This window comes from Diceros bicornis, chromosome 19 (assembly GCF_020826845.1).
Source record: "Diceros bicornis minor isolate mBicDic1 chromosome 19, mDicBic1.mat.cur, whole genome shotgun sequence".
Classification (NCBI taxonomy): Eukaryota; Metazoa; Chordata; class Mammalia; order Perissodactyla; family Rhinocerotidae; genus Diceros; species Diceros bicornis.
In genome coordinates, this window is record NC_080758.1 from 45,123,696 (window position 1) to 45,141,063 (window position 17,368).

Genomic DNA, 17,368 nt, shown 5'->3' on the forward strand with positions numbered 1-17,368 from the left:
ATAGTGACAAGAAGCAGATCAATAGTTGCCTGGAGATGGGGAGGGGCAGATGGAAGGGATTTCAAAATGGTACAGTGTAGGAAACTTGTGGAGGTGATGGATTTGTTCATTTTCTTGAACGTGGTGATAGTTTCAAGGTTACAGACATATGTCAACTGTACTCTTTAAACAGGTGCAGTTTATTGTATGAAAATTATACCTGTAAAATCTGTAAAAGTTTAGTAAAAAACAGCTAGGAGTGGGCAAAACCATTGTTATGCCCCATCCTTAAATTCTTTTTGGTCACAAAGTGTTAGCAGGATTTAAGAAATAGTACAGAGAATGTGATACTTACTTGAGAAAGTCTGTCTCCCTTTGAATTCGCATGATCTCTGTGCTTGTCAAACTCTTCTGGCCAGTTATGTTTGCAAAACCAGGGAACTAAAATTAAGAATATATATAAAATCATGGCAAAAGCTATGGGACAGTAAAATTTCATTAAAAATTCATCTTAATGTTTTGTCTTACCCAGAATTCATCTTTTAATGTTTTGTTTTATTATCCAGAATTCATCCTTTAAAAACCATGATGGGGAAAGTCGTTAAGTAATTAGTTATTACCCCACTACCAACATTAAAAAATTAAAGTGCTATTCATAATCAGATATGTGTATTTTATTAAAAACAAGAGTTTATAAGAAAACATATCTGAATTTACCATCAGACAGGCCAGATTTTAGAATTCAAAAACTTAAGTTAGTATCCATTTTTCTCAAAGATTACATCCCCAGGAAACTCAAAAAGACTCCCCTGAAAGAACAAACACAGCAATATCTATTTATCCAGAGACACTTAACTCACTGACATATTTTCATTTGACCACCAGCTTTGCACCAGGCACGGTGTTTGACGCAGGGAGGGGGACAAAGCTAAATACCACATGGTCCCTGCCCTCAAGGAGCTGAACTGGTGTACACGCACAACACTGAAACACAGTGGGTAGGGGCGGTAACACAATTGTGTCAGGTCCCATGGGAACCCAGAGGAGGGAATAATCACATGCACTTGCTCCAGGGGAGAAGGGCTCCCCAGGGCAGTAACATCTGAGTCGGGCTTGGGAGAGTAAGGAAAAGCTTGTCCAGTGGACAGAAGGACAAAGGGAATTCCTAGTAGAGGAAACTCATGTGCAAAGACACAGAGGCAGGACAGTGCATGGCCTGTCTCGGGACTTGGGTGGTTTGACATGGTCTAGCAGTCCGAGTGGCAGGAGAATGGGACAGAAAGGAAGGGTGGAGAAGGAACAGGAGGAGGAGAAGCTAACACTTATGGAGGGTCTGACAGTACTAAAATGCGCCTGGCATTTTGTAGCCATTATCTCCTTGACACTTCACAATGACCTGACGAGGTAGGTAATATTATCCCCATTTTATTTTTGTAACATTTTCTTTTGATATAATTTCAAATTTACAGAAAAGTTGCAAGGATAGTACAAATTACTCCTATATATGGAGCTCAAGCAATTGTTCACATTAACATTTTGCCCCAAAAGCTTTCATTCTCTCTCTCTCAATCACATGAGAATAAGCTGCAGTCATGATGCCCCTCTGTCTCTAAATACTGCAGTGTGCATTTCCTAAGAACAAGGATGTCCTCTTACCCAACAGTGCAATTCTCAAAACCAGGAAAACTAACAGTGATACAAAACTATTATCTAACCCACAGATCTTTATTCAAATTTTGTTAATTGTGCCAATGATGTCCTTCACGCTGTATTTTTTTCCTGGTCTAGGATCCAGTCTAGTATCACACTTTTCATTTAGTTGTCTCCTTTAATCTGGAATAGTTTCTCAGTCTGTCTTTATCTTTCATGATCTTGACATTTTTGAGGAGTAGCAAGGTCAATTAATTTGTAGACTCTCCTTCAATTTGGTTTTGTCTGATGTTTCCTCATGACTGGATTCAGTCACATATTTCGGCACAAATACCAGAGAAATGATATTGTGTCCATCTCAGTGCAGCATATCAAGAGGCACATATAATCCTCATTTTTGAGATGAGGATGGTGAGGCTCAGAAAGTCGCAGTCACTCACCTGAGGTCAAGTCAACAATATGTCTACTATCACACATCTGACCCCAGTACACACCCTATCTACCACAATGCCTGTGGGCTGAGCTTAGGACTCCAGACTTTATGCTGCAGGCAATGAAGAGCAGTCAGAGGTTTTTAGTTGCTTCTGGGTCAGATCCAATATGGCCTAGACCAGAAGTCGCAAAGGGGTGGTCTACTGCCCAAATCCGGCCTGCCACTGAGTTTCATTTGGCCTATACATATTGGCCCACACTGTGTTTCAAATTTTTAATTAATTTTAAAGGTTAAAATTAGGTTATAACACATAAAGAGGCAGGTTTCTTCCTTCTCTTGCAAATTCATAGATGTGGCAACTCTGAGCCTGGAGGCGTTCTTATCAATGTTATTTGGAGCTGAGTCGAGATGACCCCTTCAGCTGGCAGGGCATTCCACATGGCCAGAGAACCCCCAACTCTTGTGCCCTGACACTAAAGGCAGGTGTCAGCTGTCATTTATCTCCCACCCAGGCTGTACCACACATTTACTCAGCTGTCTAGCCCCTGACAGTGCCCCTAGGCCAGAAGCTTAGCTCTGAGATATCCTGTCTCCCTGGTGGTTGTTGACATGTTGTACCGCCCACTAGCATTATCAATTCTGATGTTTGCTGAAGTATGCTTCAGATGGGATTGAGCTGGAATATTGAGAAGTAGCTCTTACCAATATGAGGAAAAAGAGTGGAAGATAAAAGTTTTGTGGTCCTTTTCTGGCCTCATTGGTCCTCTGAACTCTAGTCAAATTCCCCAAACTTGTCCCCATGTTCCCAGTTTTTTAGGATTCTAAATCTTGGAATCTTTATGTATTTTTTACTCTATCTTCCCCTTGGAAATACAACTCTAAAATAACTAGGTGGGCAAGGTAATCCAAATACCTATGCACAAAGAAAATAATTCTTTCTAGATATATTACAGATAATTAAGGTCACATGAGACCGTTTCTCTGAAAATAGTTATGATTGTGTTTTGTCATATACCACTCATTCTTCAAAATGATGCTTTTTTATCTCAAAAGCAGTATTCTTTTTTGGGGTACACTGGTGAGCATTGCTCACAGGAGCTGAGTGTGCTCATTAGCCTATTTGGTAATCATTCTTTCCAGAAGACTGCAAAGGGCAATATTCTATTGCAGGGATGGTTGTCTTTTTGTTTAGTGAGATTTGCAAGCAGGTCTTTCTAGGTCTGTGTTCCTCTGGCCTGGGCTTTGTGGTCCTCCAGAAAATATAGCAGGTGGGCAGATGGAAGAATCCAGGAGGTCAGGCAGAGTTACACCACAGAATTAGAGATTGGAAATGAAGGAAAGGGCTTAAGCTCTGGATAAGGATAGCTGGTCTTTTAAGCCAGTGATTCTCAGACTGGGCTGATTATCAAAATCATCCACGGACTCCATCCAGGCTGATGGACTCCATCCAGCCTTAGGCACTCAGATTATCTAGGAGGATTGCAGGAGAGGGTAGCTGGGAATCTATATATATATATATTTCAAGTTCTACCCAGACGATTCTGATGTGCAACCAGGTGTGGGAACCATGCTTTTAACCTCCTTTACACTTGATGATAAGTGCAAGCAGCCTTGGAATCACGGGTACACAAGAACCAGTTGTGGTTGGATAGAAACTGTGACTCCAGGTATGCTCTACTTGGGGCTCAGACTGCAGGAAAGGAGCAAGCGCTCCTGAGTTGCCCTTAGATGCCAATATTCTAAACTGGATTTTATAAATATTGAGAAATAAAAGTACTATAATAGTAGGAGGAGGCAGCAACTAGTATAAGGGCATCTTTCTTGTGTTATATAGTAAGAATGCATTGATATGGCTTTTATTTAGGTTGTAAATCACCTCCAACTTGTCAAATCCAACAGGCAAGTCCCCGTCCTTGTCTAATTTGAATCCTTAGTAACATCTGACATAGATGACCACCGCCTTCTCCTTGAAACTCTTTCTTCTCTTGGCTTCTATCGCACCACATTTTTTTTTTTTTTTTTTTGGCTTTCTTCCTATTTCTCAGGCTCTTCCTCTTCTGCTCAACCTCTAAGTCAAGGATTTTGTCTTGTGCCATCTTCTCTTCATTTTCTGTACGCCATTGGCAAGTGATCTCATTCAGACCCAAGCTTTAAATACTACCTGGTATATTGAATATTGCTAAATATATTTCTCTAGCCCTGACCTCTCCCCTGAGTTAGAACTTGCACGTCCAACAGTCGACTTAACACCTCCACCTGAATGTCTAATGAGCCGTTGAACACCTGCTCCTCCCTAGTCTTCCCCATCTCATTAGTGATACCATCATCTCCAGATGCTCAGGCCAGAACCCTGAGAGTCATCCTTGGCTCCTCCTTTTTCCTCATCCCATCCATTTGATCCCTCAGCCAAATCTGTTGGCTCTACCTCCAAAACATATCTGGATTCCCACCCCCCTCCTATCCTCACCACTTAAATGTCCTAAATGATATTTCCCTCTTCTCTACAGCCTAATCTCCATACGATGGCCAAAGAGAAAACTTTTAAACGTAAATGAGATCACGTCTTACCCTCCAAATGGATTCCCTTTACAATTAGACGCCAAACTCTTTACAATGAGACTCACTGTAGCATCTGTGATTACCAACCATGTCTGCCCATAAGAACCACTTGTGGGTGAACTAAAAAAATAAAACCATGCCTAAACCCCATAACAGACCAACTAAATCAGAATTTCTGAGGTTGGGGTCCCAGGATTGTTTTGAAGCCCCTCAGGTGATTCTAATATGCAGCGATGTTTGAGAACCACAGCTCTCTGTGCTCTGGCCCCAGCCTAACTCTCCTACCTCGTCTCCTACCTTGTTCACCACGCTCCATCCATACCAGCCTCCTTGCGATCCCTCACTTTGTGCTCCTTGTTGTTACTGCTGCTAAGATCTTTGCAGGACTCACTTCTGTTCATCTTGAAGGTTCAATTCAAACGCCGCCTTTTCAAGGAAGCCCTCTCTTATCACCCTGAATTAGAACATTGTTTTTCCTCCATGATCATTCTCCATCCCAGGGGTTCTCAAATTTGAGTGTGCATCAGAAGAAGGAACAATTAAAACAGATTATTGGGCCCACCCCAAGAGTCCCTGATTCAGTAGGTCTGGGGTGGGGCCTGAGGATTTGCATTTCTAATAAGCTCCCATGTGATGCTGATGCTACTCGTCTAGGGACCACCCTTTGAGAACCACTGCTCTATCCCATTACCCAGTTTTATCTTTTTAATAACACATCACTATTTTAAATTTTTTCTTTGATTATTTACATGTTGATTATCTGCCAGCCCCCACCCCTAATAAAACGTGAGCTCCATGAACACAGGGGCCTTTCTCGTCCAACACAGTATTCCCAGCACGGGAACAGTGCCTGGCACAGGGTGAAAAGGCAGGGGACACTTCCTTAAAATATTTCATGGGAAGCATTAAAAATATAGCAGGTATTTAGTACCCTAAAGATTTTCCTTAGAAGTTACCTGGGACTGGTGGGTAGGTGGTCTAGAACCTGATTCTTCACGGTAAGCTGGGGTTTCCAGTGGACTCGCTGAGAAGCAAAGATATTTCAGAGTTTTAGGGTCAGCTCCTTCATCTAAGTTGAGGTCTACAATTATATCAAAAACACCGTTCTGTGAACAGCAATTATATACATAATCATGCAAATATGTCTTCATAGTTGGAAAACTGTTAATAAGGAACGCTGTCATCCCATTCTTTCCCTAAAGTAGTAATTATATAAAGAAGCCCCCACTCAGTTGAATTAGCACTGACAAAGAAAAAAATTAGCCCAGACTGAGAATATTAAAATCTGCCCTGCTACATTCCACAACATTCCCTATCAGGCTGGGAAGACAGATAAATCCAATTGCAAGGTTAACAGAAAACATCATTTCTCCCCAAGACACATTTCAGCTGTAAAATGTCATAACAGCCCTCCCCTTGCATGACTATTGTTTCTTACTTGCCAAGAAACTTTGTTCTCTAAAATCAGATTATCAGAAACTCTGCTGTTTGAAATCCTATTAGTTAGAATGAAACATCCAACAATTGCCTGGAGGACCTAAGTCACTCTGACATAGAGAAGCAGCCTCAGTTTCCAACCTTACTGCAGAGCTTCAGAGACAGGCTAATGAGCACAACATTCCATATTTATCTTTGCAGTTTCCAAGGTAACAGAACCCTGGGCCCCTCTGCACTCCATACCTGATGGTGACCACTTAACACACAGCCCTGCTTTGCTTTGAGCCTATCAAAACTCTACTTGCATTAAAATTTCACCCAAGCTCCATACTTCCCCCAAACCCTACAACTGCATCTTTTCCTTTCTTTAATGAGATGGCCCATGGTTCCTCTGGTATGTGGTCTCCCTCGGTGCAAAGTCGATCTGACTTTGTTGGACTGCTTGATTATTCCTCATGGTCTTAAGCTGTTAGCTAAGATAGCACTAAAACTCAAATTATAGCTTACTTTCCTGTTCCAGTGTTTCTTATTCCAACCTTTCTGAGGACAAGAAAACAAGCAGAGAATCTGTTTGGTGGTTTAGAATACTAAATCTTACCTTCGTTTAGTCACATCATACCTGGAAACTTTCTAAGGTTAACATTCCAACCCAGTTTATTTTCAGCATTCTTATATTTCTTCCTTAGTTTTGCCCCAACAAATCCATTTTTCAATTCCTAGGAATGAAGAGATTGCACGTGAATCACTTGATTGTGCCCATTTCAAATACGAAAATTAAAAGTTCCATGGTGGAGACAGTGCCATAGCATGCACTTCTTACTTGAAAGGGTTTGCAATAGTTTTTACAAAGAGACCTCTGTCTCACTTTACTCTGGAAACACACCGCTTTGTATGTGGGCTGCTAGTTGCCAGCATGTCTGCTTGGTAAGCCCCACCAGGTCAAGCAGTCAAGACCAGAGGCAGGCAGCAGCACATGTAGGCAGGATGTTGCAATCATGGGAGTCTGAGTAATAACAGTGGGATCACCAGATCCAGGGAGCAAAGAAAAGGTGGGGTCAGACCAAGATAGGACTTATGTACACTACCTACCCACACACAGTCCTTAAACACTCTCCTCTCTGGACTTTCTTCTCTCTGGACTCAGTCCCTTATGCCTGATTCAAGCCGGAGGACCTGCTGATACACGTAGGCTCAGCCTCTCTGCTGGCTGCACCTGCTCAGTGTAGATCCCTGCCCTGATCATACTTGAGCCCCACACTATGCCTGCACCCACTGCTTTGGTCCCACAGCCTTCCCTCTGGCCTCTGGTCCACGATTGGGCTGAAGGGACTCCCAAAAAAACTTCCTCTGTCACCCCCAACAAGACCTCCATGAATGAGTTTTTGGTTGGTTGCCTTACCATGGGCTGGCCCATCCTCTGGCCCTTGGATATATCTCACTGATGCCCAAAATCCAGGGACTGAAGTTCCAAACATCATTTTTAGATAGCTCTAGTTCATTCTCCAAAGAAGTGAGGCTTTGCAGCCATTTGGGAATGAAGATTTCAACATAAAGGAAGGCTATGCCCACTGAGGGCTTCTACTGGTCTGACACATCTATTCCACAAAGATACACTCACCGCCCTTTCCTACCTGTCCCGTGCAAGGCATCAAGTACGGCAGACATGCTCTCTGCCACCTTGGAGCTTACAGTGCATGAAGAAGACAGACAAGAAGCAAAGTAATCACATATTCAAAGCGTTTTATAAAAGGAGAAGGCCTGGGTGCTAGAGGAGCAGTGGTGGAACACAGCATACACAGTTTAGTTTGGCTGGAGTATATATACGGGAGTCACAAAGCAAGAGAGGATGACTGAGGACAGAAACCAATCACTTGGGATGCCAGGTTAAAAGTTTCTGCTTTCTTCAATAGGTAAGGGGAAGTCATTGAAGACACTGGAGCATAAGCAGGGATGCTAGGCAGGAATTTCTAAGGGGCAGGGTGGAGGAGGGACTGACCAAAGGGTGGGAAATCAGTGAAGATACCTTGCAATGGTTGATACTGACCTCAATTATGAGGACCTGACTGTGGGGAGAATGACTGTGGTGAGAAAATGAAAGGGAAGACGTGACCTCTGAGAAAGAAGGAACTAAGAATGTGGTATGACTCTCCGAATATATTATAGTTTCATTACTTGCCTGCTTTGAAGAATCTTTGAGAACATTTCCAATATTGTCTTCTGAAGAAACTGTATTCGGTGGTTCATAGTCCACCTGGAACACCTTTGTTACAACGCCACTCTGTCGGCAGTCTCTGAAAATTATTTTAAAAAGTCTGTGTTACAGAAAGATTCGAAAAAAGGCAGCTAGCAATTAAGATGACTCTATTAAAGTCCCTTAGTCTGGCTACTAAATTTGTTATATTTTAAATGGGAGAAATCAAAACACAGCTTCTATAGTCTTTCCTTACCTTATTCTCATTTAGTGTATCTATTTTTATGTAACAAACCACTTCAAAACGTAGTGTCTTAAAACACACATCTGTAGGTTAACCAGGCTCAGCTGGACAGCTCTCCTTTGTGATCTCTCACGTGGCTGCAGTCAGGAGTCAGCTGGGGCTGGAGTCAGCTGAAAGATGAACTTGGTTGGATGTCCAAAATGGTTTCTTGCCTCATATTCAGAGCCTAGGCTGGGATAACTGGAACAGCTGGGGGCTCGCCAGACATCTCTCTCAGTCTGTCTGCCTATCTGTCTTTCTCTCTGTCTCTTCCTTTCTCCCTCCCTCTCCATGTGGTTAGCTTGGGCTTCCTCACAATATGGAAGCCTCAGGGAAGTCAAACTTCCTACAGGGTGCCTGGCTTCCCCCAGTGTTTATGATCCCACTTCTTGTGATCTAGTCTTAGCGTCATTTCTGAAGCATTCTATTGGTCAAAAGTAAGTCATAGGGCCAGCCCAGATTCAAGCGAGGGGCTACACTGGAAGGCATGGTTCATGCGGGGTCCATTTTTGGAGACTATTTGCCACACTCACCATAAAGATTTCATACCTTAAGCCTCAAACTATTCTAAAACAAAGAATGGGGTTACCTATATATCATTCCATGTGAGTCAAGGGAATTTTCCTTACCCCAGCTGTACCATAGTATTCCATTTTGTGGATGTATCACAGTTTGTTTATCCATTCCCCAGTTGATGGTTATTTGGATTTTTCCCAGTTTTGCACAACTGTGAATAATGCCGCTGAGCATTCACATATAAGTCTTTATATTTACATATAAGCCCTGACAGTTGGGTTTTCTCTTTTTTGTAATGCAAGTGCCTGACTTCCGCTTTGATTGTATCCACTTCAAAGAGGCATCCATTTCAAAGATGGCTATCTCAAACACATTGCCAGCCACATAACTAGATTAGGAGCCAGACCGCCTCCCCTCCCCCTCACCCAGGCTTCTTTGTTTTAGAGATCCTGTTTGGTTTCAATAACACCATTTGGGCTGCTTGTTTTTTCTCTTCCTATGCTTTATTTATTTATTTATTTTTTAATAATTTTCTTTATTTATTTATTCCCCCAAAGCCCCAGTAGATAGTTGTATGTCATAGCTGCACATCCTTCTAGTTGCTGTATGTGGGACGCGGCCTCAGCATGGCCGGAGAAGCGGTGCGTAGGTGCGCGCCCAGGACCGAACCCAGGCCGCCAGCAGCGGAGCGCGCGCACTTAACCACTAAGCCACGGGGCCGGCCCTCTTCCTATGCTTTAAATTCCCACTCTCATGTTCTAAATTCACCAGTAAAGAGTGAGTCCATGAAACCCAAGACCCACTCTGTACCCCAATGAAAGCAGAACCCCAGGCTCATGCACGCGCGCTTGCTCTCTCTCTACTTGCAACTACACTGTGTGGTCCCAGGTGTGCCATGAAATTATCAGGACCTGTAAGTAATAAATCTTGTCTCTTTCAAAGTTTCCTGATGGTTATTACTGAGGGCATCTTGCGATAATAATTAAGAATCACAAGGGCTGGTCCAGACACAATATTGGTTATCAATAGGCTGAGAGCCACACACAACAGTCTTCACGTGGACGTTTTACTTCTCTTGGATAGATACACAAAGTGGAATTGCCGGGTTATATGGTAAGCATGTTTAACCTTTAGAAACTGCTAAACTGTAGTTGTTCCATTTTACATTCCCACCAACATTATCTGAGGGTTCCAGTTTCTCCACATACTCGTCAACATCTGATATTATTGGCCTTTTTTGATCACCTGTACTCTTGATCATGATCTCTGAAGGTATTTGCTTGAGATGTCTCTAGTGTATTAGGATATAGGCTTGGCTCTTTTAACACAGAACCAAAACAATAGTGGCTTACACAAGAGAGAAGCAACAGGGTATAATCAGTCCCTGGTACAGAGGTGCCACGGTGATGGGAGCGTGGTGTCAAGTTTCTACCTTGTTGCTCCACCATCCCTAGGACATTGCCCTTCTCCTCATGATCCAACAGGGCTGATGATCATTCCCGCCAGCAGGAAGCAGGGTCCACCCCATCCCTTCAAGGGCATAATCCAAAAGGGGCACATGTCACTTCCACATACATCCCAGTGGTCACACCTGGTGACATGGCTCTCACTAGCTGCAAGGAGGATTGGGAAATATCATTCTTCTTGGCAACCCTGTGTCTAGCTAAAAATCATGGGCTCTATTATTCAAGAAAAAGGGAAACACAGACATTGGGGGACAGCCAGCAGCCTCTGCCACATCATCATGACCATGCTTGGTATATTTACTTGATATGTTTAACTCTCACCCCACTAATTTGTATTGAAATCTCATAGCTGGAACACAGGGGATTCTGTTTCATCTGTCCAGGCACTTGATACTTTTAACATTTCCAGTTGTCTTCTTTCTTTAGTGTTCTTTGTCTGCTTTGCTCTTATTGATTTCTATATTGGTCTTTGATACATTTTATCTGTTTCATTAGCATTTCTTTTGCAATTTCTCAAATTTTTTCCATGACAGTTTTTTATATTTCTTAAAATTTTTGTGTTTGTTTTTAATTAAAAAAAAATTTTTTTTTTTGAGGAAGATCAGCCCTGAGCTAACATCTGCCAATCCTCCTCTTTTTTTTTCTTTTTTTTTGCTGAGCAAGTCTGGCCCTGGGCTAACATCCACGCCCATTTTCCTCCACTTTATATGGGACGCTGCCACAGCATGGCTTGCCAAGTGGTGCGTCGGTGCGCGCCTGGGATCTGAACCGGCGAACCCCGGGCCGCTGCAGCGGAGCGCGCGCACTTAACCACTTGCGCCACCGGGCCAGCCCCTAAAATTTTTGAACGTTTAAGTAAATCAATGTCCTAAAATGCTTTAAATTCTTTGATTAGGTAAATACTCAGAAATGCATAAACATCAATTCAAAAACAGTTGAGAAATGTTTAACATTAAACAATATGAAATTTTAAGTGACATCAGCATCATGGTGGAGTGAGCTTCCCCAATGAACTCTCCCCCTCTAAGACACAACAAAAAGGACATTCATATTCCAACAGAAGCTATTCACACAACACAGGGGACGTCTGAGGCACCCACGCAGCCGTACACCCGAGGACTGAGGTGCTGGAATCGCCAGAGTAACTGGAAGGAGCTGCTTCGGCTTGGCCTGTGCGCAGGCTCCAGCTGACTTGGCACCAGCGACTTCGGCCAGCGCACTCCAGTTCCAGCTTCTTTGGCCCAGCGGCACTCCAGCTCTTCCTTCTTTGGCCCAGCGCACTCCAGCTCTTCCTTCTTTGGCCCAGCGCACTCCAGTTCCAGCTTCTTTGGCCCAGCGCCACTCCAGCTCTTCCTTCTTTGGCCCAGCGCACTCCAGTTCCAGCTTCTTTGGCCCAGCGGCACGCCAGCTCTTCCTTCTTTGGCCCAGCGCACTCCAGTTCCAGCTTCTTTGGCCCAGCGGCACGCCAGCTCTTCCTTCTTTGGCCCAGCGCACTCCAGTTCCAGCTTCTTTGGCCCAGCGGAATGCCAGCTCTTCCTTCTTTGGCCCAGTGCACTCCAGTTCCAGCTTCTTTGGCCCAGCGGCACTACAGCTGCAGCTGCTTCAACCCACCTGCACCCGAGCCCCAGCTGCTTCGGCCTAGCTGTGCTCCAGCCCCAGCTGTTTCCATGCTTCCCCCCGAGCAGCCTCCACTCAGCCACACCATAGATCAGCCAGGGGCCAACAAGACTACCCACAGATTGAGGTGGGCCAGAATACACAGCCCTTGACCTCCACCCAGCGGCAGCAAAAGGAAACTGCGACCATATATTTTCACTATGAGGAAAAATAAGCCAACACCGACAGGCATCATGCAAAAATACATTAAATCTCCAGACCATAACGAAAATGACAAGCACCCAGAAGTCAACCCAGAAAGCACAGAAATGTATAACCTTAACGACAGAGAATTCAAAATAGCCATCATAAAAAAGCTGAATGAAATACAAGAAAACACAGACAGACAATTCAGTGAAATCAGGAGTTTCTTCACAAAAGAGATTGAAACTACAAAAAAAAAAACTAATTAGAAATCTTAGAGATGAAAAACACAATAGAGGAGATAAAGACAAATCTGGAAGCCTTAAACACCAGAGCCAACAATATGGAGGAAAGAATTAGCAATATTGAGGACAACAATGCAGAAATGCTCCAGATGGAGGAGGAAAGAGAACTAAGAGTAAAAAGAAATGAAGAAACTCTCCAAGAACTATCCAACTCATTAGGAAATCCAACATAAAGATTATAGGTATTCCAGAAGGAGAAGAGCGGGAAAAAGGAGCAGAGAACTTGTTCAAAGAAATAATAGACGAGAAGTTCCCAAACCTAGGGAAGAAGCTGGAAATACCAGTGAATGAAATCAATAGATCTCCAAAATATATCAACACTAAAAGACCCTCTCCAAGGCATACAACAGTAAAGTTGGCAAAAGTCAATGACAAATAAAAAATATTAAGGGCAGCTAGACAAAAAAAAATAACATACAGAGGATTTCCTATCAGGCTCTCAGCCAATTTCTCGACAGAAACTTTACGGGCTAGAAGAGAGTGGAACAATATATTCAAAATTCTGAAGGACAAAAACTTTAGCCAAGAATACTCTAGCCAGCAAAAATATCCTTCAGATATGAGGGAGAAATAATAACTATCCCAGATAAACAAAAGCTAAGGGAGTTCCTTGCCACAAGACCCCCACTACAAGATGCACTCAAGAAGGCCCCCGTCCCTGAGGAAAAAAAGAGAAAGGGGATTCAAAGTTTTGAAAGAGGAGGAAAACAGGTCGACAAAACCAGAAAAATTGCAGTCCTCTATCAAAATAGATTAGCAAATACTTAATTATAAAACCAAAGATCAAGGGAAGGTAAACACCAAGCATAAATATAACCTCATCATGTTAAACACGAACTCACAACACAAGAAGGAATCAGATGTGTCAACAATAACATAGAAGGGGAAGAGGAAAGGGATCGAATTGACTTAGTCTAAGGGAATAAGAGGTCATCAAAAAATGGACTATCACTTCCATGAGATGTTTTATACAAACCTCATGGTAACCACTAACCAAATAATCAGAACAGAATTACACACGATAAAGAAAGAGAAAACTAAGAGAACCCCCACATAGAACTACCAAACTGCACTGGTAGTCCAAAACACACAGGACGAGAAACAAAAGAAATGCAAAAGAACCGGAAAAAGAGCGATAAAATAACAACAACAAGCCCTCATATATCAATAATTACCCTAAATGTAAATGGACTGAACTCTCCAATCAAAAGACACAGAGTGGTGGGATGGATTAAAAAACCAGACCCAACAATATGCTGCCTCCAGGAAACACATCTCAGCTCTAAAGACAAACACAGGCTCCGAGTGAAAGGATGGAAGACAATACTCCAAGCTAATGGCAAACAAAAGAAAACGGGTGTTGCTATACTTATATCAGACAAAGCTGACTTCAAGATAAAACAGGTAATGAGAGACAAAGAGGGGCAATATATAATGATAAAAGGGACACTCCACCAAGAAGACATATCACTTTTAAATATATATGCACCCAGTACAGGAGCACCAAGGTACATAAAGCAACTATATAACAAATCAAAATAAAAGGAGATATTAACAACAACACAATAATAGTAGGGGATCTTAACACGCCACTCTCATCAATGGACAGATCATCCAGACAGAAAATCAATAAGGAAATAATGCACCTAAATGAAAAACTAGATGAGATGGACTTAACAGACATATACAGAGCACTCCATCCAAACACAGCAAATTACACATTCCTCTCAAGCGCGCATGGAACATTCTCAAGAATAGACCATATGTTGGGAAACAAGGCATGCTTGTATAAATTTAAGAAGATTGAAATCATAACAAGCATCTTTTCAGACCATAACACCACAAAGTTAGAAATCAACTACAAGGAAAAAACTGGGAAAGTGACAAAGCTGTGGAGACTCAACAACATGCTACGAAACCACCAATGGATCATTGATGAAATTAAAAGAGAAATCAGATCATATCTGGAGACAAATGAAAACGAAAATACACCGTACCAACTCATATGGGCTGCAGCAAAAGCCGTCTGAGAGCGAAACTCATAGCAATACAGGTACACCCTTAACAAACAAGAAAAAGCCCAAATAAACAACCTCAAACTACGCCTAACAGAATTAGAAAAAGAAGAACAAACAAAGCCTAAAGTCAGCGGAATGAGGGAAATAATAAAAATCAGAGCAGAAATAAATGAAATTGAAATTAAAAAAACAGTAGAAAGGATCAATGAAACAAAGAGCTGGTTCTTTGAGAAGATAAACAAAATTGACAAACCCTTAGCCAGACTCACCAAGAAAAAAAGAGAGAAGGCTCAAATAAATAAAATTCGAAATGAAAAAGGAGAAATTACAACAGATACCACAGAAATACAAAAGATTATAAGAGAATGCTTTGAAAAACTATATGCCCACAAATTGGACAATCTAGAAGAAATGGATAAATTCCTAGACTCATACAACCTCCCAAAACTGAATCAAGAAGAAATAGAGAACATGAATAGACCAATCACAAGTAAAGAGATTGAAACAGTAATCAAAAACCTCCCACAAAATAAAAGTCCAGGACCAGATGGCTTCTCTGGAGAATTTCACCAAACATTAAAAGAAGACTTAATACCTATCCTTCTCAACCTATTCCAAAAAATAGAGGAAGATGGAACACTTCCCAACACATTCTATGAGGCCAACATCACCTTAATACCAAAGCCAGGCAAAGGCAATACTAAGAATGAAAATTACAGACCAATATCCCTGATGAACATAGATACAAAAATTCTCAACAAAATATTGGCAAACCGAATACAGCAATACATTAAAAAGATCATACACCATGATGAAGTGGGATTTATACCAGGGACACAGGGATGGTTCAACATCCACAAATCAATGTGATACACCACATCAACAAAACGAGGAATAAAAACCATCTGATCATCTCAATAGATGCAGAGAAGGCTTTTGACAAGATCCAACATCCATTTATGATCAAAACTCTCAACAAAATGGGTATAGAAGGAAAGTGCCTTAACATAATAAGGGCCGTATATGACAAACCCACAGCCAACATCATACTCAATGCGGAAAAACTGAAAGCCATCCCTCTGAGAACAGGAACAAGACAAGGGTGCCCACTCTCACCACTCTTATTCAACACAGTACTGGAGGTTCTGGCCAGAGCAATTAGGCAAGAAAAAGGAATAAAAGAAATCCAAATAGGCAATGAAGAGGTGAAACTCTTGCTGTTTGCAGATGACATGATCTTATATGTAGAAAACCCTAAAGAATCCATTGGGAAACTATTAGAAATAATCAACAACTACAGCCAAGTGGCAGGGTACAAAATCAACTTACAGAAATCAGTTGCATTTCTATATACCAACAACAAACTAACAGAAAGAGAACTCAAGAAGACAATCCCATTTACAACTGCAACAAAAAGAATAAAATAGCTAGGAGTAAATTTAACCAAGGAAGTGAAAGACCTATACAATGAAAACTATAAGACACTATTGAGCGAAATCAATGATGACATAAAGAAATGGAAAAATATTCCATGCACTTGGATTGGAAGAATAAACATAGCTAAAATGTCCATACTACCTAAAGCAATCTACACATTCAATGCAATCCCAATCAGAATCCCAAGGACATTCTTCACAGAAATAGAACAAAGAATACTAGCATTCATATGGGGCAACAAAAGACCCCATATAGCTAAAGCAATCCTGGAAAAGAAGAACAAGGCTGGAGGCATCACAATCCCTGACTTCAAAACATACTACAAAGCGATACTAATTAAACCAGTATGGTACTGGTACAAAAACAGACACACAGATCAATGGAACAGAATTGAAAGTCCAGAAGTAAAACCTCATATCTACGGGCCACTAATCTTTGGCAAAGGAGCTAAGGACATACAGTGGAGAAAGGAAAGTCTCTTCAATAAATAGTGCTGGGAAAACTGGACAGCCACTTGCAAAAGAATGAAAGTAGGGGCCGGCCTGGTGGCGCAAGCGGTTAAGTGCGCGCGCTCCGCTGCGGCGGCCCGGGGTTCGCTGGTTCGGATCCCGGGCGCGCACCGAAGTACTGCTTGGTAAGCCATGCTGTGGCGGCGTCCCATATAAAGTGGAGGAAGATGGGCACCGATGTTAGCCCAGGGCCGTCTTCCTCAGCAAAAAAAGAGGAGGATTGGCGGATGTTAGCTCAGGGCTGATCTCCTCACAAAAAAAAAAAAAAAAAAAAAAAAAAGAATGAAAGTAGACCATCTTCTTTCACCATACACAAAAATTAACTCAAAATGGATCAAAGATCTGAAGGTGAGACCTGAAACTATAAAACTCCTGGAGGAAAATATACTACTCGTCATCAGCCATAAAGGGATCTTCTTGAATTCCATGTCTACTCAGACAAGGGAAACAAAAGAAAAAAATAAACAAGTGGGACTTCATCAGATTAAAGAGCTTCTACACGGCAAATGAAACCAGGATCAAAATGAATAGGGAACCCACCAGCTGGGAAAAAATATTTGCAAACCATATATCTGACAAGGGATTAATCTCCATAATATATAAAGAACTCACACAACTGAATAACAAAAAAACAAACAACCCAATCAAAAAATGGGCAAAGGAAATGAACAGACACTTCTCCAAAGAAGATATACAGATGGCCAATAGGCACATGAAAAGATGCTCAACATCACTAGTCATCAGGGAAATGCAAATCAAAACCACACTAAGATATCACCTTACAC

General features: G+C 42.0%; 1 protein-coding gene across 7 annotated transcripts in view; it reads right to left on the reverse strand.

Annotated features, from left to right (window-relative positions):
* Positions 1 to 17,368, reverse strand: part of DZANK1 (double zinc ribbon and ankyrin repeat domains 1) — a 93,461-nt gene that overhangs the window by 69,217 nt on the left and 6,876 nt on the right. For 6 of the 7 annotated variants that reach the window (XM_058563277.1, XM_058563281.1, XM_058563282.1 and 3 more), the window contains 4 exons: positions 8,235 to 8,349; positions 6,678 to 6,774; positions 5,578 to 5,702; positions 335 to 420 (listed from right to left, as the gene is read on the reverse strand). In XM_058563277.1, the coding sequence (XP_058419260.1) occupies positions 335 to 420; positions 5,578 to 5,702; positions 6,678 to 6,774; positions 8,235 to 8,349 (423 nt within the window). The remainder of the gene's footprint in view (positions 1 to 334; positions 421 to 5,577; positions 5,703 to 6,677; positions 6,775 to 8,234; positions 8,350 to 17,368) is intronic. The other variant, XM_058563279.1, reaches the window with a different exon arrangement.